Source organism: Loxodonta africana, chromosome 5, assembly GCF_030014295.1.
Source record: "Loxodonta africana isolate mLoxAfr1 chromosome 5, mLoxAfr1.hap2, whole genome shotgun sequence".
NCBI lineage: Eukaryota > Metazoa > Chordata > Mammalia > Proboscidea > Elephantidae > Loxodonta > Loxodonta africana.
In genome coordinates, this window is record NC_087346.1 from 141,074,126 (window position 1) to 141,099,154 (window position 25,029).

At 38.6% G+C, this 25,029-nt stretch overlaps 1 protein-coding gene across 2 annotated transcripts in view; it reads right to left on the bottom strand.

Moving 5' to 3' along the window:
• SLIT2 (slit guidance ligand 2) overlaps positions 1 to 25,029 on the bottom strand; it is a 418,221-nt gene that overhangs the window by 378,405 nt on the left and 14,787 nt on the right. For both annotated transcript variants that reach the window (XM_003411373.4, XM_064286010.1), the window contains one exon: positions 22,371 to 22,442. In XM_003411373.4, the coding sequence (XP_003411421.1) occupies positions 22,371 to 22,442 (72 nt within the window). The remainder of the gene's footprint in view (positions 1 to 22,370; positions 22,443 to 25,029) is intronic.

Genomic DNA, 25,029 nt, shown 5'->3' on the forward strand with positions numbered 1-25,029 from the left:
CTGAAAAACATCAAAGTAGGCTGGCAGGACAATGTGGGGTGGTTTTCATTCAATAAATATTTATTGGCCATCTACTGTATACGCAAAAATCAAAAAATGCCTTGCATTGAGCAAATCTGTTGCCAAAGACCTCTTTAAAGTGTTAAAAAGCAAAGATGTCACTTTAAGGACTAAAGTGCACCTGACCCAAGCCATGGTGTTTTCAGTCACCTCATACGCACTGAATAAGGAAGACCTAAGAAGAACTGACACCTTTGAATTGTGGTGTTGGTAAAGAATATTGAATACACCATGGACTGCCAAACGAAGGAACAAATCTGTCTTAGAAGAAGTACAGCCAGAATGCTCCTTGGAAACAAGGATGGTGAAACTTTGTCTCACATACTTTGGACATGTTATCAGGAGAAACCGTTCCTGGAGAAGGACATCATGCTTGGTAAGGTAGAGAGTCAGCAAAAAAGAGGAAGGCCCTCAAGAAGATGGATTGACACAGCGGCTGCAACAATGGGCTCAAACACAGCAACGGTTACGGTGCAGGACCTGGCAGTGTTTCATTCTGTTGAACAGAAGGTCACTATGGGTTGGAATTGACTTGATGGTACCTCACAACACCAACAACAGAAGTTTAAGGACTCTCTTTGGTCATCATGACATTTCAGTTAAGACATGAACCCACATTCTTAGGGAGACTAGCATATACTGCTTCTTCCTGCTTTCTTCTCTCTCTTTTTCCCTGAGAGTCAGCCCTTAGGCATAGCCTTTTTGCAGTTCTCCGGGTTTGTCTTGCTGCTCCGTTCCACAGGGCCTTTGCATATGACAATTCCTCAGCCTGTAACTATCTACCTACTTGCTCCACCTCTGATCCTCCTGCTGCCTTCCTACGTCTGGTTACTGTTAGTAGTTGCATGCTTCACCTTTTGCATCACCGAGGGACTCCATATTGGTACGGGAGTACCCATTTGTAAATTCATAAATGCTGCCTTGTATATCTGGTTTATGCCGTTCAGATTCTCCATAGTCCAATTCAAACATCACTTCCTCTGGATCCTCTAGATGAAAGAACATCCCCTTTACACATTCCCACAGTACAAGGTCCTTTCTTTATCTGTTTTTACATACATGTGTGTTTCTTTGAGGAGCCCTGGTGGCACAGCAGATTCAGTGCTTGTCTGCTGGCTGAAAGGTCAGCGGTTAGAACTCACCAGCCCTCTGCAGCAGAAAGATGTGGGACTCTGCTTCTGTAAAGATGACAGCCTCAGAAACCATATGGGGCAGTTCTAGTCTCTCCTGTAGGGTCACTATGAGTCAGAATTGACTTGACGGCAACGGGTTTGGTTTTGGGGTTTTGAGTATTTGTATGATTGTTATATTAATGCCCTGTCTTCATTAGAACGTCTTGAAAACAGAGGTCGAGTTTTTGACTCTTCATTCTTTCTCTAATGCCTGCCCAGCACCTAGCATATATAGTGCTGTTGTTGTTAGGTACCATTGAGTCAATTCTGGCTCATAGCAACCCTATGTACAACAGAACGAAGCTCTTCTGGGTCCTGCGCCATCCTCACCACCCTGTGTCCAGGGAGCACTCTGGCTGTACTTCTGAAACAGATTTGTACCTCTGTAGGTCACACTAGCTGCCCCTCATTTCTCTCCCTGACTCTCTTCCTTTCTCTCCCCTCTTTCTCTGTCTCTCTCTCCTGCTGAATACAAACAAGAAAACATGAAGTCCTGGTTAGCACCGATGGCCATGAGAAGGCCAGAAGGAAAGCTTCAAGACAAGCTGACACTGAGGGTGGAGAAAGGAAAAGATGGGAAGAGATGAAACCATGTGGCTTGACTTCCCTCTGAACTCCCTGCGCTGAGATAATAATCTACCTCACTGTGGAAGCCAGATTCAGACAGGGTTCACTTATTTGCAACTGAGAGCATATCACAAACCCATTAACCACATCCATCTATTATGCATACTTAAATGCAATATGTCTTGTTGCTAAAGTAAAGGAAACAATACGTTAAAACTGACGGGTTTTTTCAGTCATCCACAATAAGCAGAGTGTCATGAAAAATTATTCTGGGTATAGATGTCATCATCCTGGCATCATCATCATTCGTAAATTAAAGAGAAATGTTCTCATTCACAAGCACATATGTAGAGCACATGGGCTCACTGAATGTCAGTGTTTCTAACAACAACACAATAGTGAGGACTTACAGAGGATTTACTAAGCGTAAGCACTTCCCTGACACCAACTCATTCAGTCTTCACAGTGACTCTTAAGCACTATATTATCCTCCCTGAACAGGTAAGGAAAGGAGGCCTTTCCTCACTCAGCACACCGCTGAAACTACAATTTGAACCCCATCGGCCTGCCTACAAAGACTTGGCTCTCTTTACCACACGCAGTGACTCACTTATCATTTCTCGAAAATGTGCCTCTTAGTTTCCAAGATTAATTAATATAATATGTTCCCATAATAAACGTGATGGAAAACCATCACAACAAGGATCGTTTACCTGGAAACTGCACCAAACGAACACTCTGCACACATAGACACGCTTTTCAAATACCAACTATTTAAAAGCCAGATACAGGGTTCCTAAAGTTGTTTTCTGTTTTGTTTTCAGAAGCATGTTTTCTGCTTCAATGACAGACCAGTTGGCATGTTGGGAAAGAATGCAACGCCCCTACTAAATCTATTCAACAGGCATTTACTGAGTCTCTATTACGTGGTTAGCTCTATGTTAAGTACTGTGGGAAGCATAAAAATGAAAAAGACTTAGAATCTGCCACCAGGAGCTTGAGTGCTAGCAGGAGACATGGGGTCAAACTCAACTATGATGTAAGACAGCTGTTACATTAAACTAATGGAGGGATAAAGGTGTCGAGAGGCAAAGCTGCCCAGGAAATTGGCTCTGAACAAACCCTCCGAAAAAGCTTCCCTAAAGAAGGACATATCTGAATTCATTATGTACAGTCTTCAAGTAAGGAAACTTGGTGGTGCAACAGTTAAGCACTTGGCTGCTAACTGAAAGCTTGGTGGTTCGAACCCATCCAGCAGCTCCACGGGACAAAGACCTGTCAACCTGCTCCCATAAAGATTACAACCTAGAACACTCTATGGTGCAGTTCTACTCTGTCACACTGGGTCGGAGCGCATTAAACAATAGAATCGACAGCACCTAATAACAACAACAGTCTTAAGATCATTGAGTGAACAAATAAGTCCCAAGTACGAGCCAGGACACAGGTGATAGTGACTCCTGTTGTAACATTCTCTTGTGATACAAGGCCTGTTGTTTTTGTTGTTGTTGTTGGCTGTCATCAATCAGGCCTCCACCTCATGGTGATGCCATGCACAGTAGAACAAAACACTGCCTTCGCAGTCCTGCGCCATCCCTCTGATCAGCTGCAGATCAGATCGTTGAAATCCATAGGGTTTTCACTGGCTAATTTTTGTAAATAGGTTGCCAGGCCTTTCTTTCTAGTTATCTTAGTCTGGAACCTCCACTGACACCTGTTCAGTGTAGTAACATGCAAGCCTCCACTGACACACAGGTGGTGGCTGGGCCCGAGGTCCATTCTCCGGGAATGGAACCCGTGTCTCCTGCACGGAAGGCCAGAATTCTACCGCTAATCACCACTGCCCTCAATAGAAGGCATAAGTGCTAGCAAAAAAGGGAATGTATTCTGACAGGCAGTGGATGAGAAGAAATTCTTCAGGGAAGAGGGAACACTGTGCTAGTGTTCAAGGCCAAAAGTGGATGGCACTGTTTGACTGAGGCACTGAATACAAAAAAGAATACATGGAGTCATATTTTTCCTCCGGGAAATCAAGTAGGGCTTCATAAAGGAGGAGGCATGATCTGGGTCATGGGCAGTGAACAGACACCTTCCTGGTGAAGAAGGCAGGAGAACTAAGAGAAGCAAATGTCCAGAAACTCAAGAGTGGCTAACTTACTTGTGTAACTCAAGTACAGGAATGTGGTGAAAACACACACACACACACACACACGCCAGGAAATAAGAATGGTAACTCACAGCCACGCGGGGAGCTTGAAGGTCAAGGTAGGAGTTTAAACTATGGCAACTGGCCATTAGTAAAGCCTTATAGGAAAAGAAGGGCTCTATCATTTACTAGCCCTATATTCGTGAGGCAGTAATTCAATTAACCATTTTAAGCCACAGCTATCTCATCTTATTTATAAAATCAAGGAATGATATGTATACATCACACTTCTTTGAATGCAACGTATGCAAAAATATTTTGTTAAATCTAAACCTCTGCGTCAGCAAGTTGTCATCTTTGGGTGCCATCAGATCAATTCGGTCTCATAGCAACCTCATGTGACAGAGGAGACCCGCCTCATAGGGTTTTCTGGGTTATCATCTTTAAAAAAGCAGGTCATCAGGTCTTTCTTCTGAGGAGCTACTGGGTGGGTTCGAACCGCCAACCTTCAGTCAGCAGCAAGTGTTTAATTGTTTGTACCAACAGCGCCAATACACAACATGCTTTTTGAATAGGAAAGAATACCATCTAAGCTATACTCTAACCTCTGGCCATCAGAAGAGGATGGTGCAAATGGAGAAATCCTGGAACCTGGGAGCCTAGTTAGGAAATAAGCTAAAAAAAAAAAAGTGTAAAAGAGCAGATGGATGGATGTGAGTCTCTGGAGGTAAAATCAACAGAACTTAATTGTGGGGATAAGGGCAAAGGAAAAATCAAGAGTGACAGTGAGGTTCAAGTTTAGGTAAGTGGTGAGATAGTGGGAGAGACTGTGACAAGCACGCTAAGGTGATAAACGCCTATGCAGATGCCAATATTAACAATACGTAAAACAAGGTGAGGATTTAAATTACAAGGATTATAACATTTTGTAACATTTTGACCTAATTAAAAGAAAATCTTTTCCCTGACCAGATTAATACACACAGTGCGGAGGAGTAGATCTGGACGGCATTAAAATTCCAGCTTGCTGCTCATGCTCTATGACTCTGGGCAAATTTCTGCATTTCTTTGGGTCTCAGTTTCCTCATCCTGCATGTGGTTGAAGATCAAATGAGAAACTATCACTATGAGTAATGCACTGGGGTCACTGACTCAATCTACGAGAGCTATGGAGAATGCAAACATTTAGTGCGTCCTGCTGCTAACCTAAAGGCAGGAGGTTCCAAGTCCACCCAGTGGTGCCTCGGAAGAAAGGCCTGGCAATCTACTTCTGAAAAATCAGCCACTGAAAGCGCTACGGAGCACAGCTCTACTCTGACACACATGAGGTCACTATGAGTTGGAATTAACAGCAACTGTGTTTTTGTTTTTTACGAGAGCTATAAAAAAAAAATTTTTTTTTTATACAACTACTCCATCACCCCCATCATCACCCCCGCCTCTTCTCCCAATCAGGAAATATTGCTCTTCATCGATTAAAGGCTGTATTCAGAGTAATGCACCAAAGATGCTACGTGTTTGTTCCATAGCCTGCCTCCAACAATACACACAAAGTATTACTGTGCTTATTTCATTCAAAAGAGGTACTTTGATTTGGCACAAGAAAACTGTAACAATGGACGGTATGGTCTCCTGAGTCGCTTCTGTAAACTACACGTAAATCAAGATCGTGGACAAAGCCAATTTCCCTCTCGATGCAAACTTCAGCCTGTCTGCTAAGTGTTGTTTCAGGCCAAGTTCGGCTACGTGTGGCTGACCCTCGCTGCTGCTGCTGGGCTGACCACCACCGAGTGCCCCTGCACCACCGACCTCAGCATTGACTCAGTCTACTAACTTCCCCTTCACGATGCAGTTCAGTATGTCACAGCTCAGCTGTCATGATTCACTGTCTCTGTATGGCTGGATTTGCTAAGATAAGATAATGGTCTTATATGTGCAGGCACTGTGAATTCTCCACCCCTTGGACAGAGAAGACAATTTAAGTGGAAAGGAATAAATTGCTGGATTTAATACAGTGACCAAACACAAATGCGTAATAAAAATGTCACAAGCGCATGTTCCAGAATGGCAAAGAATTGGGGAAGCACACTAAATGATGTATATTGGGCCTTAGCAACTCATCTAAAGACACAAAATGATGAGAATAAACCATTTGCCTCAGTTACTTCCCACCATTTCAAGCAATTTCAACTGGGTAATCCTTTTGTGGCAATAGTGTTTTATTTGCAAATAAAACTAAAGCAAACAACAAATCCTCTGTCTCTCTCTCTCACATAAAAACAGTAGGAAAGATCTGATAAATAATACAAAAGATATTGTGGACAGCCTTTTCTCCAGGCTTTAAAGACAGAATAGATAATACCTTGGTGAGGAAATCTGTACAGAAAGCCACCTATGTATAAATGCTTAAATACACTGATTGAACAAGTTTACTGACTGATAACTTTATTTTAACTCAGACACTATCTATCAAGGAAGAACAACTGCAAAAACATCAGAAAGATAAAGCTTCAGATGTTTTCTGTAGCTCATTTACCAGGAAAGATGACCGTGTCAATCCTTTATACGCCCTGCACTTTTCTGTCAGCCTCTGAGTATTTGAGCACCACTACACGTGAGTATGGATCTATGGTGAGCAGAAAAGAGTATGCCCAAGGCTCCAAAGAGTGTACAACCTATGGAGGGGACCTTCTACTAAACTAGTAACCATAATATAAGATTTGAATATTTTTGATAGGACTTAGTCCAACCAGCATATTTTTAATTCCATATCAGTTATTAGTTGTCATCGAGCTGACTCCGACTTACGGTGACCCCATGTGTATCGGAGTAGATCTGTGTTCCATAGGGTTTTCAATTGGCTGATTTTCAGAAGTAGATTGCCAGGACTTTCTCCCGAGGTACCTCTGGGTAGACTCCAATCTTCAATGTTTCGGATAGCAGCCAAGCACATTAACCATTCGCACCACCCAGGAACTCCTTTAATCCACAGGTGAGAGTAATTGGTTTGCAGACTGACCATATTTTAAAAAAAAGTGAAAAATATCTGCACCCTGGAAGGTGTCTATTGTTCAGCATTGCACAGCAACACCAGGGAAGGGGCACCACTCCCCAAGAAATGTGGCTCCACCCTCTGAATGGTAACCGTTCCTGCCGAGAGAGAGTAAAGCAATGCCTGGTTAGTGGCAAAGCCAGGTGGGATTTCCACATCCCAGAAGCAGGACTAAGGACACAGAGAAATTAGAGGAAAAGAGGAGTAAGGAGGAAAGAACAAGCTGCTAGTAATGTGTCTCTGAACAGCTAGGCTTCTCATTCCAAATTTGGAAAGGAAAAAAAAAAAATTCAGCCAAGAAACAGAAAATAATAATAAAAAACTTTAAAAGATGTTGGCAAATATTTGCGTATTTTTCCTTAACCAACTCAAGATTTATTTTGGTTTCTGGATGATGCTATTGTTTTTTAGTTGTCTTGAGTTGATTCTGACTTATGGTGACCCAGCTGTGACCTTTTGGAAGCAAATCTCCGGGTCTGTCTTCCATGACGCATCTCAGTGGGTTAGAACCGCCAATGTTCCAGCTAGTAGTCTAGCACTAAACTGTACCACCCAGGGCCTCCAATACTGGTACTAAATTACTGAAATTCTTGCAAAAGAAAAGGCAAGATTAAGCAGAAATTGTGGTTCCGATACTATGAGTTTCTCTCTGCCTGCAGGTAACCACAGAATGCTAAATTCTCCTTCAAAGGTTGGGCTGACGAGACCAGATTTATCAGGCCAATTCACTCTAAAAATATGCACTTGACCATATTGGTATAAGAAAAATAATACACCTCAACCTTTTATGTTCAAAATAGTCTCTATTTTAAACTTTCAATCAGAATTAATAAAAAATAATAATTCTTTGGAACAGACTTTCCTAGAGACTGTTCTGGCAACCTGAATTAATTAATTGGTGTAACTGGGGAAGCGGGAGTGGGGGCAGGTTGCGTAGTAAAATAACTCTGGGAAATAAATGTGTAAAAGTGACACAGATTTCTTAACTGCAGGATGTCCGGAAAATTCATCTGTCAGTGTACACTACAGTCCCCAAAGGGATATAGTTTTCATTATTTCCCCAATGCATGTGACCGGACAATATATTTCTTTGGATCACTGGAGAACACACGTTTGGAATCTCTGCTTTGAAAGACAACACAATACAAAATAGCTAGCATATCAATAACTGCAAGGTACTAGGATAGTATACACCGGAGAATTAGGAAGAAGAGCGATGCTTAAAAATCTAAAACTAAATTCTAAAAATGCAAGCGGAGTAGTAACCCTGGGACAGATTCATACTGACGACTGGAGGTATTAACATTGTTGGAAAATAACTAAGCCTCTATCAAACCTTGGTCGCATACATTCAAATAGTGTTCCTCAGCTCCACGTCAGTTAATTTCAAAAATATAGCAGTCTAGTGAACTGCTGTGGTGGTGTTTTAAATCACTGTTCCCTCTTTAAATGAATGTGTGGCTTCTAATTGGGAAGGAGCTGAAGAGTAACGTTTGCCCATTTTAACAAAATTCAACTATATTTACAGTTCTTTTCTGCCCTTCTGTCATATTTGTCAAGTTCTTCGTTGATTTTGATCTAGTAGCCCATCCTTGGCAAGAGAACAACACCTGACAAGTCAGACAAGAACAAAAGGTAATGCTGATAAAATGGTTCTGTCAGCTGTGCAAGGCTTCACTGAGATTGACAAGAATAAAGGAAAAAAAAAGTCTTTCTAGACCCCCTTAGGTGAAACCTCATGCCCTGAAACATGATTGATACACTGAGTAATTTCTAACACAATTATTGTACCTACAAGCGTTATTCTTGTTCGTACAACTTTGCTTTTTCAAGCACACTCTTTGCTGCAGTAATTTCCCACGTCAACTAAATTCCAGGGGATTACATGGTGGGTGGAGAGAGGAAAAAAGGTATTTCCTTTTATCAAATGTAACTATGCTGCTTTCTCATTGCATCACGTTCCCGTGGAATGAAAGGAGAATCCAGGGTGGTCACTTGGAGTACCTGATTAACAACTTTTCCTTGAAACTATTCATTAGGTGTGGAATTCTTTCCCCTTAAATAGAGAAAAGGAAAACCACATCAACTCTGAAAGCTAGCCTTTTAGAAACAGGCTCCAGATTTCAGCTGCCTTCAGCGAACTGAAAGTTCTGTACATTCTGTTCACCTCCAAAGGTTGGGAAAATTAATTGCCCAGTATGCATGCACAAGGTATGTACTGGAAAGAGTTACAAAAGTGTGGATCCCTGCCTCTTAGAGCCAAAAGATGATGCTAACAAGTATGCACATAAAAACCTCCATCAACCAACTCCATCATTCTCCCTTGGTTTGCTTTGTTTGATTTTTAACTCATTTCTTTACGCTACCATTAGCCGTGTCTGAGAGGCAAGTGATCACTGATACTACGTGAGGTGGACACCACTTAACTAATACTGAAGGATTACCAAGTATCAAGGTGACCACTTAACAGTGGGTAACCATCAAATCTACTTTAATCTTCTTTTATTGTTTTTTTTTTTTAACCGCACTTTAAACAATACACATTTAACAGTAAGTAAATCACAGCCATGCAAATTCTAAGCAGGCTATATTTACCTAGCAAAGAAACTGTCCTTATGTTTTAAATTACTAATAGGAGAGAAGGATCTCAAAAGCACTCATCTACAACCTAAGGATCTAATTCCTGGCTTATTATCATGAATAATCCCATTATAATTCTTGCAAATCCTATAAAGATTTCTCTATCAATTTTTGGAAAAGAGCCAGGATGAACTTTACAAATATTTCAAGTTTCTTCCCTTCCATGAATTGTTTTTTAGCATCCCCCAGAGACTGGGAGACGCTGTGTTAAATCCTGGTGATTTGATGGTGAACCCATTAGATATGGTCCCTCTCTTATTTAACCAGTATATGCTTTTATCAGTCAAAGATCCTCGGAGATCAATTAACTTTGCTAAGCTCCTGCAGCTAAGTGATCAGCAGAGCTCAGATTGTAACAGTAGGTCTTCTGACTTCTGATCCAATGTTGTGTTCACGCCACAACATATCTTATTCCAAATTCAATCTACTGTTAATGTTTTCTTCAGCCTTAATCTCTATCAACCATTTGGAAAAAAGTATTTGCTAACCAACCTGCACTAGGCTAGATTCTACATGTCAAAAACTAAGACAAATGTAAAACAGGACTCTTAGCAAAGTTAATACACATTTTTATAATTAGAGAATATGTGATAATAAATTATGTGAAGTAAAAAATAATAACAGCAACCATGTTAATAATAACAACGATAATAATAGCTAACACTAACATGTTGTTGTTGTTGGGTACCGTTGACTCTGACTTGTAGTGACCCCATGTGACACAGCAAAATTGCCCCACAGATTTCTCTAGGCTGTAATCTTTACAGAAGCAGATCACCAGGTCTCTTCTCCCCTGAAGCCACTGGGTGGGTTCAAACTGCCAGTGTTTTGGTTAGCAACCAAGCGCTTAACTGTTGCACCACCAGGGCTCCTTAACACTAACAGAACACTTACTATAGGCTAGGAATCATTCTAAGTAATGCAATTCTTCCAGGAGGTAAATTATATTATTACCCCATTTTAACCAAAGGGAAACTGAGGCACAGAGAGGCTAACTGAGTGATTTTCCCAAGGTTACACATGAAGTAATTCAAACAACTGTCCTGTTAACCACAACATTATAATGAACAGTCATTTATTTTAGCTGATAACTGAAGGATTTGAGAATGACTTGGTAAAGGAGGTGACATAAACTATGATACTGTAACTAGGAGATGAGGAAAGAGTACAGAAATGAACTTGGGATGTCCCAGGAGAAACAAGAAAATGTGCTTGGCTGGAGTACTGGCATATACGCAGAGATGGCTTGACAGGGCGCCCTATGCAATCATAAGCTTAAAGAGGTAAGGCAGAACAAGATTATGGTGGCTCTTGAAAGTGACAGAGTTTGATGCAAAAGGCAAGTGAAAGTCAACTAATCTAGTCACTGCAAGTTTAGGTTAAGATACAGAGAATTTTTATACATCTTGCAATCATAATACATTCAACTGCTTCAGCGAAACAACTATCACGCATTTGTAGCAGCATATTGCATTCACAACAGTTATTTCTTTTTTTTCAGAAAGAGACAAATCTGCAGATTGTTTTCTTTGAAAATAAAGCCTTAGAATCTTCTTTCCTTTCAATTCTAGTCCAAGATTCATAAAAACTAACGCATGAAATTTTAACACTGACTTTCTAAATATAAGAGCATAGCATTGACTTAGCATTAATGCACTAAATTTATCTTCAGTAAATGGAATTTCCTACAATTTCTCTAAATACTTATTTTTGAATATTTATGTTTCTCTAAATTATTTACGTTCCTCTAGTCCTCACTTTCCACTGCCCCCAACCACACACACACACCTCCGACACCTGGTTGCCTGGAATACCGGTTGGCATAAAGAACTAAGTAATTTGGAATACACTGGTTGTCTAGTCTATTAAATGCCGAGCTTTTATACGCTAACAAAAAAAAAAAAAAGGAAAGTTTTGGAGAAAAACCGTAACCTGATAGAAGTACGGAGAACATATAATATTCTACCAAGTGCCTGCATTAGCTCAGCAGTATTTTGTGAATAAGAATATAACTCTTGCTTCAAAGGAGGGTTTTCTATTAAGAAATTTTAATAACACTCAATCCGCCTTGCACTCTTTTACCATGTGCAATATAGAAAGTAGGCTTTCTCCTGAGGCATGGTAGAAAAGGCATCTGAATTTAAACTTAAAAAAAAATTAAGGGATAAAATTTTTTTGTTTTAGTATGAATAAAAATGTCCTTAAATAGAAAAACTACACTGTTACAGTGCGTTCCTTCGTGGAAAAGTTGAGAAAGATTTTACTTTAACAGCAGGATAACTTGGTAAATACTCTAAGACATCTGAAAAATGATGTTGCATATCCAGATAGAATGAGAAAAGACATAGATATAAATTCTAATCATACTTTTAGAAAAAATATCTTTGAAGTGTTATCGAATATGCAGCTGCTCTTGACAGCACAGATTGTATTTTTCAAATGTTATCACTCCGCATCATCCCTTTTTAGTTAACTCTTTCACAAAAGATCAAAAATAAATTAAGGTACTTGACAACATCTAATCTTTTAGTCATTAATGAAGAGAATTTGAATTGTTACATTAATGGCATTACTCCTCCTATTTTCTATATATAAAACTCATGACTCCTATGGTAGAAACTGTCTCCAGCTAAGTTATAACAACAATAAGGACGACAACAACAATAACAATAACGTACCTGCTTCCCCACAGGGCTCTTTACCTATGATCCCCTACTTTGAGCCAGATTATTAAAACAACATAATTACAGTGGTAATTTACAAGATGTAAAACGTGGATAATCAGTGTTCTAAATACGTTTAACTTCTAAAGATGAACTAATTGGTAATTTCACATGTTTTACAGTGAAAACATTAGAACGTAATTTAAATAATATTTAGATATTAAATGTGTACACAAAATAAAAGTGTTCAATTAAAAAGTATTTTAATATATTCGTCTAGAAACCTTTTAAATGAGCACGCCAGATTTAAATGAATATTTCAGGGAAAAAAAAGGGGGAGGTCAAGGTTAAACTGTTTGTCTTCCTTAAAAAGTTTATAATGTCTTTTGTGTCTCTACTTACAAAAAGAAATCTCAATGAAACTTGGATATTAAAACCTCCCAAGAAACCAACAATAAAAGCTGCTAAGAATTTCACAAGTTTTTTTTTTCTTTTTTTTTTCTTAGGTGTTAATTAAATGATCATTTAACACTGAAATGTAAACACACCATTTTCGTCTCCTGACAGCACAGCCTATTATAAATCCGGGGTAATAAAAGTCTTGGTGCTAATGCTCTGAACCAAGTTCCCACCACACTCTAAGATGCCTTGTTGTGTCTAAGGTTAAGCATCTAGACACAAAACAAAGCTTGCGCCTACTCGACTTCCAGTCCAATTTTCCCATAGCCCAGTGACCTAGGTAACACTTTGAGCAATAAAGAATAAATTTAATTTCTCCAGCATTTTGTGAGGATTAGGAACAATTGTTGGCCCCCAATGACTTTTTATCCTCGGATTCTTTTTCTTCCAGAGCATTCCTCCGGTCCTAAAAGCGAATTCTGATGGTTTAAGACAGAGAACAAACAGAACTTTAAATTAGGCTTTTTTTTTTTTTTTTCAATCAATTGGAACTGTTGAAGGGGAAGCAATCAACCTTTCTCTGTGTTGTTCTCAGCTATTCACATACTTCAAGCTTTAATCTTTCACTAGTAGAAGAAACCTATCATGATGGGGCAAAGCTATCTTTTCCCATTCTGTGTCCAGACTTATTTATTTCTCTTTTCTTTAATGCTTTTTCTTTTTTTTTTAAACACTTAAATCAAGTTGCCATACTTAACTGTACACATTCATTTGCAGGCCGTTTCAAGAGGCACAGATGTTCTCTTAATGACATTTCACACCAAGATGTACCCTAGACCACAAGTGTTGCCAATGGCATGTCATGTTACTTTCCATTGCTTCCTTTTCTAGCATTTAGTTTCCTTTGTAACTTCTGCCCAAAGGTTTCTTATATCACGATTTACTGAGTATTTCAAGGTTACCCTTCCAAAAAGAACTTAGTGATTGGATCACTGTGGCCGTTAACTTGGTTATAGATAACATATAATGAAGGGCACAGACCTCACATCCACCTAACTGCAATGCTTATGTGCTTACAAGAAGCACAGGAGCTAGGACCAAAAAGAGAAACTCAAAATAGCTTCTGGCTCAAACCTATTTCATTATCAAATATTAATTGATTAAACCAACCCGTTCAAAGACTCCCATTTATACTGCACTCTGACATAATTTGTAGTCTAAAAACACAGCCAGAATTATGTCTGCAGCTCACTTACAGATGGCAGAATATTCCACAGGTAAAATCATATTTATAAAAGAGCAACAGGTTAATTAGCTTATGTTGTTTTAAAAATGAACATTTTACTAAAGTGAAAAAGATGTTCTTTAGTAACTTATATTAATATGTGAATAACCTTCAGAACAGTCTTACCTATAGTCTGCCTATAGTTTATGGAGCTCACTCAGCATTTTCTATTAACTTTTTAATTGCTGTATTTTTTTTTTATTTGTTCATCAGAAAAACATCATTAAAACAACAATCGAAATACATGACTAACATAGATACTTCTCAAGTCACAGGATCTTTGCATCTAACCCTCATTTATTTTACATAGGAATTTTAAAACTACATGAATCATCAACTGGCAGAGGGTGAAGAGATCTCATTAAGAGTACCCTGGCCCTAATGTAGTTGTTGTGGCCAAGAAGGGGACAAAAATGGCGCAAATGCACATTTTAAGTCATCTGCAAAATAGTAACTCTGGCGACATTTATGTATTATTACACAGAGGACCAATGCAAGTGAATTTGCTCACTGTGGGCAAGCTGCAGGGGCATCAGTGGCACTATTATTTTCATCGAATTTTGCAAAGAGAGCATGATATTAATAGAAACAATTTCTATCACACTGAAAGACAGCAATATTTTCTTTTTTAGGTTTATTTTATGTTTGTGAAAATACACACAGCAAGGGATATACCATTTGAACAAAGTCTACATGTACAATTCAATGATACTGTTTACATTCTTCAAGTTGTGTATCCACTCTTGCTCTCTCTTTCTGCAATGTTCTCTTGAATACGGAATCTAGCTTATGGCTCACAATGTAAGCCAGAAAGTGTTAGGAGCATCCCCACTGAAAATATAAGGGAATTTGACTCCAGAGGCGTCATATGACTTCCAAAAACAAAGAGCCACTAACACCTATAGACATTTAAACACTTGCATTTCATGCCCCTTCCCATATGATAAAATGAAATGATTTTAGTGTCTTTTAACCTATTATGAATATATTAAAATTACTTAAATATGACTATTATCCTATGAACTCCTAATTCCTAGAAATAATACAGATGCAAACTTCAGTTCCAGAATTATAATATTGAGATTGCAGTGCCAATTTTATGGTTCACAGATAAATTTTATAACATTCCCTTATGATGTGTATACAACGCTATCTTTTTGACGTGAAAACCATACACTTTGTGGGAAGGGCGGGAAAACACAATCATTCTTAATAAACTCAATATTGTTCTTGCTATTGTTAGGTGCCTTGAAGTTAGTTCTGACTCCTAGTGACCCTAAGTACCACAGAAGGAAACGCTGCCTGGTCCTGCACCATGCTCACAATTGTTGCTATGTTTGAGCTCATTGTTGCAGCCACTGTGTCAATCCATCTCATTGAGGGTCTTCTTCTTTTTCACTGATCCTCTACCAAGCATGATGTCTTTCTCCAGGGACTGGACCCTCCTGATAAGATGTCCAAAGTACATGAGAGGAAGTCTCACCACCCTTGCTTCTAAGAAGCATTCCGGCTGTACTTCTTCCAAGACAGATTTGTTCATTCTTCCGGCAGTCCATGGTATATTTGATATTCTTCACCAACATCATAATTCAAAGACAACAATTCTTCTTCGGTCTCCCATATTCAGTGTCTAGCTTTTGCATGCATGAAGTGACTGAAAATACCACAGCTTGGGTCAGGTGCACCTTAGTCCTCAAGATGACATCTGTGTTTAACACTTTAAAGAGGTGTTTTTGCAGCAGGTTTGCCCAATGCAATACGTCTTTTGATTTCCTGACTGCTGCTTCCCTGGGCTTTGATAAACTCAAAAGGTTTTAATTTACATATTACAAGTCAGGTATTAACAATGGTTGCGATCCATAAATAGCGGGGTCACCATATTATACCATCTTCTATACCCAGCAACTATCACAATATTCTCCATACTATGAGAACTTACTATGGCATACTATGAGAACTTGGCGGGGAAAGAAACATTTACATTTGGCAAAGCAACTATTTAAATAAGTACATTGAATGGGAAAGATCTTTTTGCACTTTCTTATCCTATGCAACAACTATGCTGTATATTTCACACTCAGAGAGCCTGCCCTGCTTGTTGGCAACAGCTGAAACCTGCCAATTTCTGGCTTTGTCCAGCAACAAGTCTTCTACTAGTGATTTCTTTGAAGCGAAAACTATCAACACCAGGCCTGACAAAATCTCAAATACAATCTTACTCTGCATTGGATTTAACACCTCTGAAACACAAGAGTGTGTGTCGATTTAAAAAACAAAATCAAAACTAGGTCCCCTTCAATGACTTGGACTTCTGTTTCACGGCAAGTAGTAACAGTTACTCTGAAGTGTATCCAGATACCCAAATATCAAGTCTTTTGTCTACCCACTTTGCTTGTGTAAAGGTAATCTTTCTAATTAAATATTCCTCCTATACCTCCGTTTTATTTTTTTAAGTGGCAAAAACAGAGTCCCTACAACCCCCTAATAATAAAATGAAAACCCAGGATTAATACGTCCTAAAGGACTATTTTAAAGGACTATTTTAAAGGACTAGGACTTGGTGTTTTAATCACCGAAGGTTAGCACTTTACTAAGTTTTTTCTCTCTTTTTGGTTCTTTCTTTTCAGAGATAAAGAGACAATCTCCAAAAACAAATGAATCAACCTTAGCAAACTATGAGTATTCTTCCACCAAATTAAAACCCAGACAGGACACACTTCTGAAGCGCTTCATCCTCCTCAGGCGAAGCTCCGCAGCAGGCTCGCAATGGCAGTGAGCGTTAGCTATCATGGCAGCTCACTAGATGAGTGATGATGCCACTCTGGCCGGACGACGGTCACCCTGGCAACTGTAACCTACAAGTCCTGCACTACCACTGTCGGATTTATTGTGGCAGGGGCCAAACCGGCCAAGAGTAAAATGAAGCGGGAAACTAAGGCACCTGACGCCTCTAGTAGCCCACAGTTTAATCAGAGCTGGCAGAAATTAATTCAAGAGGAATTTCTACACTGCTCCACTGCCGTGTTCTGCTTTTACTCTTGCCTACAAGAATCCTAGGAGTCTAAGTTGACATCAGAGAACTGTTGAGCGGGGGGGGGGAGGGGGTGTTAGTTTTACAGATGTACAGTATTATATCAAATTAAGGTCTATTTTGCTTAGGTGAAAAATAAATCATTTTGATCATGCTGTGTCTACCAAACCCTTCAATGTTTAGAGAACCTACTGGGAACAAACATTTAATTAGCCGGGTTATCCTTTAAATTTAATTTGGTTCTCCATTATTCATAATGCCTTCCCGGAGTTACTATTTGCTCATTTGAGTTACCAACCCTGAACCCAACAGAGATTTAATTCAATACATCAAACACTTACTGAGTGTGCTTTCTAAAGGTCAAGCCTTATTCTGGGCCCTGGGGGTGTATTAAAAAAAAAAGTTTTCGTGATACATGTATACCAGCATTTAGATACATAATTATAGAAAAAGAAAACTAAGATAAATAAAAATTGACAAGGATTAAAATAGCTATATTGGAGTGGTACCACAATGAGTATTTTCTACTTCCTCCTATTTTTCTGAGTTATCTAAATCGTTTCACAATGACCATGTGTTGCCCTGATAATCAAGAAGAAAGAAAATGAAGGCTCCTTCTATGAGGGTGGGGGAGAGAAATAAAAACAACTTAATTGTATATTAAAAAAAAAAAAAAAACTAGTGCCATTAAGCACAGCAAATTGTTTACCTTAATAAAAAATTTTTTTTTAAGTTTTCCTCAAAAAGATCTAAATTATTTTGGCTATCGAAAAATAATTCTCAGGATCTGACATCAAAAGAATTTGACAGCAAAAGAATTGTAGCCTGATCGATCAAATTAGAAAGTAAAAGTCTGTCTCAGATTAAGGAGTCATTAGGCCATCAAAAAGTTCTTGGCTTTAAAAGTACTATTTATAACGTTAGATAGTTTAGTAGCTCTAAAGCTCACTGGGGAATAATAAATGCCACTTTTGAAAGTGAAATTAAAAAGTTTTTATTTAAAAAAGTAAGGAAAATCAGTCACTAGAACATATATAGCTTTTGTTTGCTTCTTTGTTTTATTGTGGCTGATATAAGAGAAAAATAACTTTCCGCAAAGTGTCTGGGATACTTAAGCTCATGTTAGAAGTCTGGGTAAATATACTAATACTCAAAAAATAAACTGAAAACCACAAAACAAATATTTATAACCAAATGCCTAACCGCAGTATGACCAATGAAATTCCTCTCTAACAAGCCTGGATTAGTAGTTGCAAACTCAGACTCAAGCAGGGAAGTGTAAATCACTGCGAGGTAAATCAGGTTTCAGGATACATTTATCAGGAAGATTTGCATAAGCTACCCATAAATATCAATACATATTCATAAACATCAGTCATAATTATTTCAAATGCACTGCAATCTCTTTTTAAATTAATCAGCTCCAGCTTGCTCTGAAAATCATGCTCCCCACTCTTCAAAAGACAAACAAACCTGTTGCCATCAAGTCGATTTCAACTCAGAGTGACTGACCCAACAAGACAGAGTAGAGCCGCCCCATAAGGTTTCCAAGGAGCAGCTGGTGGATTTGAACTGCTGACCTTCTGATTAGCAGCCAGAGCTCTTAACCGCTGTGCCACCAGGGCTCCTCTCCACTCTTAGCTACATAAGAAAGATTCAACCTGAGTTTCTGAGAAAGAGCAAAGAGGGGGGTAAAGTCTCTACATAAGTTAAGGAAATGTTGTGCCGTCTCCTTTAAACTCCAACCTATCACATCCTTTACTTACACTTTCCATCTGTCAACAAGTGCTTGTAATTTTATTACACTGTCCTGTAGTTTATGCAGAGTTGGTATTATTTTACAGAGTTCTGTTAATGGACTGGATAAATGGTAATGCTATTTAAACTAGTCTCCAGCTCCAACAAACACAGCTGCAACTGTACTACTATTTCTGAGCAAACATCTTGACCTGAACATGGAGTGCTCTCTCAACCCGTCCAAAGAGAAATTGGATCAGACAGCAAAGGAAAAGCGTATTTGGCCGCTAGCAGCAACCAACCGTGTCGAATCATAATTCATATACAGTGTACCCTCCTTTTCTTTTATATTGCATTTAGAGTCTGCAGAAAAGCATGTGTGCTTCTTCACCTGGCATCTCATTTTCAGCCAAGAGTCAAATGGTAATTATTCATTATAAAAACTCAAAGAAAATCTCCATCATGTCCAGTACATCAGACTAGCTTTAATCTAAGCAAACAATGATAAATTCAAACATCAGGACATGAACTATACATTGAACTGGCAAACTTCTTCATTGGTGATATATTAGCAAAAAACAGTATAAGGATAAAAGATATCATGCGTCAAAAAAGAAATAAGTGGACATATTAATTGGCATTATGCAAAATTCACAAAAGAAAACAATTTAGAATTTTTTGCTTCTTGCAAGAGTTCTAGATACGTACGGTTCTACTACATTAAATAGTGGATACAATTACAGATCCCTTAATAATTACATGCAATAACCAGTCAAAATACTTTCCCTATCTCAACATTTTTTCCCCTTTACCTATCAAAAACCCTATAACCACTGTTTTGTCACTTAGGTCTTTTAAAATGTCCTTTTAATGCATATAGGCTTGTGCACATTTTTTCATCTTCTAGAACATTCTTATTTGTCAGGTGAACTACTAGGGACCTGTCTTACATGAAGAGAATTTGAAACCGCAGCCTTCCTCTCAGAAATTACACTAGCCAGGCCATCAGCTTCACAAGCCTTTGCTCATTCATTTAGTAAAAGACTCTTAATGATTGCCCTCAATTTAGTTATCGCCATCACAAAAAGTGGTCTCTTTAGCTTATAAACATAACCTCTTTAAGGGAAATATCCTGTAAGCAGTCCGCTAAGTGTAATTCAGGCAAGACGATAGTTCCTCAACTCAAAAGAAAATTCTTGACTTGAGGATGCAGATAAAAATCACACCTCTATGTTTTTAGCTACCGCCAGTGTCTGTCAGTGTCAAATCCCAAGCTAACGGGAAACCTCTGTCAATATTAAATACTAAGTCACCAAGCAACAACTTCACAACTATCAGACTATGCAAGTCCCCCTTGTAAACAGTTCCACCTAACAAACACAACTTTATCTCCCACTGCTCCCCAGAGGAAATCCTTTCAGCCAAGCAGGCGCATAATAAAGCTGAACACACTTTGTAGCTGTCCATTTTCCCCTTTGTGTAATGACATGCCTTTAATTAATTAAAAAGTCTTGCATTACATATGGGTTCTGTGTCTTTCCTTTTTTTTCTTAAAGATTTCAAGTCTCCTTCCTTCATATAGCAGCTTCAGGGTTATAAAATCCTAGCAAAATCAAAGAGAAAAATCCCGTTGTCTACTATATGATATTGTCAAAGTGGGTAAAATGTCAAATAAAATATAATTTTCCAATGGGGGATTCTGCAGTGAATTAGACCACCTGAAAACCCCAGGAGAATTAATCTACGTGCTGCTAGACGAAAAATCAAACATTCTTCTTTCTCAGAGATACAATGGAAATTACTTCCTACACTTCCCTCTCCGCAGCCTAATAATTTCAAATTCAGAGTCATTCAGTTTAAATTCTATCTTTACAGCTACATAGAAGGTAGAGAATTTCTTAAGCTGCTGTGCACTGTATTTATATATACACACTAATAAATAGCTTAATAGCACTCATCATACACGAGCCTTGAAGTCGATTTTTGAAAACCCCCTTGATCGCCAAAACTGAAATCAGAAAGTAAAATACTATTCAAACCATCTCTGTGGCCCTTCCAAGAAACTGAGCTCAAATATTTAAATAAGTATCAATTTATATACAGTACACAATATAATCTTTACAGGGGCTTACAACCTATTTCCTTGGTAAAAATAGTCTCCAGAGAATTCTTGTTAAAAAGAGTTCTTCCCTTCAGAACATTTTTTTTGTTTTGTTTTCAATGTACTTAAGTTGGGCCAATTTACCAGCAAGGAACACAAAGAGGAGAAATACTTCTAGGTGACTTTGGCTGTCCTTAGAGGAACAATGTCAGGCAGGTCAGGCTCCAGAGAGAAGACGTAATGTGCCAGCTAGCAATCGCGCCCTCTTCACCTACTGAGAAAGTTTTCTCTACAGTAAGTCCAGTCAGGACCTAACAGAGATGTTGGCTATGAGGGGTTGGAGAGCATAAAGTCTTCCTACTTCTGGAATTGGCAACAGCAATATTGAACTAACCCATAAAAACCCACTGCCGCCAAGTCAATTCTGACTCATAGTAACCCTACAGGACAGAGTAGAACGGCCCCACAGGGTTTCCAAGGAGAACCTGGTGGATTCAAACTGCTGACCTTTTGGTTAGCAGCTGTAGCACTTAACCATTATGCCACCAGGGTTTCCAACATTGAACTAGTAGGCTACAAAGTCTTGACTTCAAAGTCAAGTTCAGAAAAAGCAGTGTGCTAACTTTCCCTACAAACCCAACCATATGAGGCTTTCTCCACCGTCCAGGTGGGGGCCACTCTAAAAATGTTCTCTCTACATCCCTATAGTTTTTTTCTCAACATCTATAAACACCAATAACCACTGTTATGTATTTTTTTCCAACATGTTTTAGCTTTATCTCCCATCTGTACAAAACCATTTATAGACCCGAAAATCTAATTTTAAAACCTTTCGGAATGTATATTCCCTACTATGCATTAGGTCAACAAATAAGCATTCCAGGGAGGGAAAAGCTGATTCTAACTAACATTCACATTATGCTCCTTTCAAAGAACAACTTCCTTTACAGCCTATGACGTATTTGACATGAAAACCTCGCCTTACAAATCATTCATATTGCAGTCTGGAATTCTGGCATGAAAAGAAAACACCGAAAAGGAAATTTACAGCCCTCTTTAAATATCATATAACAATATTTCCAGACTAATAAACACTACAACTCAAGTGCAGAAACAATATCGAAACAGCTGACATTACAGAACCCCAACTTTACAAGAAAACACTGCCAACTTCCTCTTGAGGATATACAGTAGCAATTCTTCCTTTCAGAACTTCATCGAAACTTTCCACAAAAAAGTAAGGTCGATCTCATCATCATCACATGAACCAGTAATAATGATACAATTACAATGACACGGACATAAACCACTAAATGCTAACCAAATAAAATAAGCAATTATAACCACTACAAATCCAATCATATGCTTCTTTAGAAAAAAAAAAAAGCAATTTTTTTTTAATCCATCAATCCATTAGTGAATAGATTCCAAGAAAGCATAAGGAAACCGATCCAAACTACATTTAATAAAACATAAGGTATGACCCAAAGCAACAATAACTATGTGTGTCTACTTACAGCCTGTATAGCTTAGAAGTCCCAAGAAACAGCAACTCAGGAAACAGCTGAAGGTGATTTCTGTTTAAACGCCTTTTGAGAAAAACAAAAACAAGGCTCAGGTTACAAAGCTCATAACCAACAATAAGACGGTGGGGTGTCATGCCTCATCCTGTATCTTAAGAAAGAATGAAATGACATTCAAGAGAATTCAAGCATTGCAAATCAAAAGATGCTTATACCTTTTGTTACATGACGTTCAAAAGCAATTTTCCATATGCTTACTCAGATGATGATTACTGGAAACTAAACTCTAGACTCAAAACCTGTGCCGCATCAACCAGAATATACACAAGGATAAAACGTTCCATGACGCAGATCCTAGTGTCTGTCAGGAGTTCACCATACAGCAGAAACACCAGAGGAACTGGGGTCCTAAAATTATCCACGCACTGGCACTGTCCCAAACGGCCTACATATGCCCCCGTGGCATTGTGGGGAGATGGGAATTTCGAATTAGCTGGAGAAAAAACCCAAGTGTGAGAAAGGGTCGGCCTGATTTCTCCCCAAAGGCAAAACCAGAAGTTTGAAAATCAACAAAGTTCAATTCTCATCCCACAACTCCTGACCTTAACTGAATTAAAGGCTCAGAGCTGTAACTATTAGAAGTCTAAAAAAGAAGTTTCAATAATGTTTTAAAATGTTTCACTGATATCGCAATGTTTAAACTGTTCTAGAGAAGAACTAGATTGCAAACCTAACTCAGTGTAAACCGTGGTGCCATGTAACTAAGCTCTCGTGGAATATGCACTCCCTAAATTATTTTTTTTTTTTTTAATTATAGGCGAATTCTGTCCCTGATAAACTCACATCCCAATCTCATGTTTTATGTGTCCAATTTCACACTGCATTAAAAACGGTATTTTTCCAAAATGTAAATGAAATAACACACTGATGGAATATGCTAACTGAAATGACTAATAGACTGCTGTAGCTTCGGAGCAGAGTAGGCAAGTTGTAAAAACTAAAGTCCTACCGAATAAACTAGAGGAGTTTCTGAAGTTTAAAGATAACTGTTAAGGGGACAGAAAAAGGAGGACTATCAGTCTTGACATATTTAAAGGGTCATCAGGTACACACAGAATTATGCCTATTGAATCTCCAGAAGGCAGACATGGGATCAATGAATGTAACTCCTGAGAAAGTGTAGATTATAAGGAGTGCCTTTCCAAGGAAGAAGTGGGATGATCTTTCCTGGGGGATTCTCAACTCCTTATCCCACATATATTCAAGCAGAGGCTATGTATTTGCTTTTTGGCTTTTTTCATTTGTTTGTTTTTTGCTTTGTTTCGTTTTTCCTGCAAAGGATACAACAAAAGGGAATTGTGCATTCAATAGGAATTGGGACCACTGAGCTTCACGGTGTCTTCCAATTCTAAAATGCCTTGATGTGATCGTAGTAATCATCGCTCTTGTTAGATAAATTCGTATTATTAAGAAGTTGGCCACCTATAGAAACAGTCTCAGCCCTTAATAAAATATATACTAATAAAAAACGCTAATAGAATTAGGGAATAAATACTAAAATTAGTGGTAAAAGGGTAGACTTGGTTTCCCACTCACACTAAACTGATCTTTATGAACAAAGCACATAACGAGGCTAAATTTAGAGTTAAAAACTTATATTTTTATTTTTCTCTGTTCATCATGACTCTGAGGAAGGAACACTTCTAGGGTCTTCTGTGATAAAATTTCGATAAAAATTTAGCTTAATTACCAAAACCGAACCAAACCCATCGCCATCCAGTCGATTCCAATCCATAGCGACCCTATAGGACACAGTAGACCTGCCCCATAGAGTTACTGTGAATACTTGCTTAATTATAACCTTGTTTTATATATATATATATATTTTTAATATATATATATATATAGCTCATAAAAATAGATTACAAATATTCACAATAGTGGTAATTGGAATTTCTCTAGGGAAGCCACCACTTTTGGAAAAGAGCCCCACTGTCCAAAAGCCAATCCAGATTCCCAGAACAGCAAAGATAGCCTTTCATAACCTGAACCAAACTAATGAATTAACAGTGTCCGTAATTCTCTGGCCACCGCAAGCTCCTTCACGTTCCTAGACTTTGCAAAGGCAGCTCAAAGTGAGAAGTGTTTCCCCTTGCCCAAATGGTACTGCTTACATTTGAGACGAAACTTCCCCTGATAACCTTAAAGAGTTAGTTCCCTCACTGGGCTGTGTCCTCAAAAAAACCAGTTGCCTTCAAGTCAACTCTAAACCATGGCGACCCCATTTGTACTTAATAAGAGTCCCTCACACTGTACTGGAGCCTGTGGGCTTTCAAATACAAGGACCATATCTTTTGTATTCCTCCCTTTCTTCCCTGACATTTAGTAGGTTCTTAGGAAATGCTGAATGAATGACTGGACAGACAGGTCTCTTCGCATTTTGATATAATTCAGCAAGACCCCAGCAAATGCATTTTATAGTAGGCCCCAGTAGCACAACAGTTAAGCATTTGGTTGCTAACCAAAAGGTTGGCAGTTCAAACCCACCCAGTGGCTCTAGAGAAGAAAAACCTGGGAATCTGCTCCCATTAAGGCTACTGCCTTCAAAACCCTACAGGGCAGGTAGTTCTACTCTGTCACGTGGGGGTGCTAT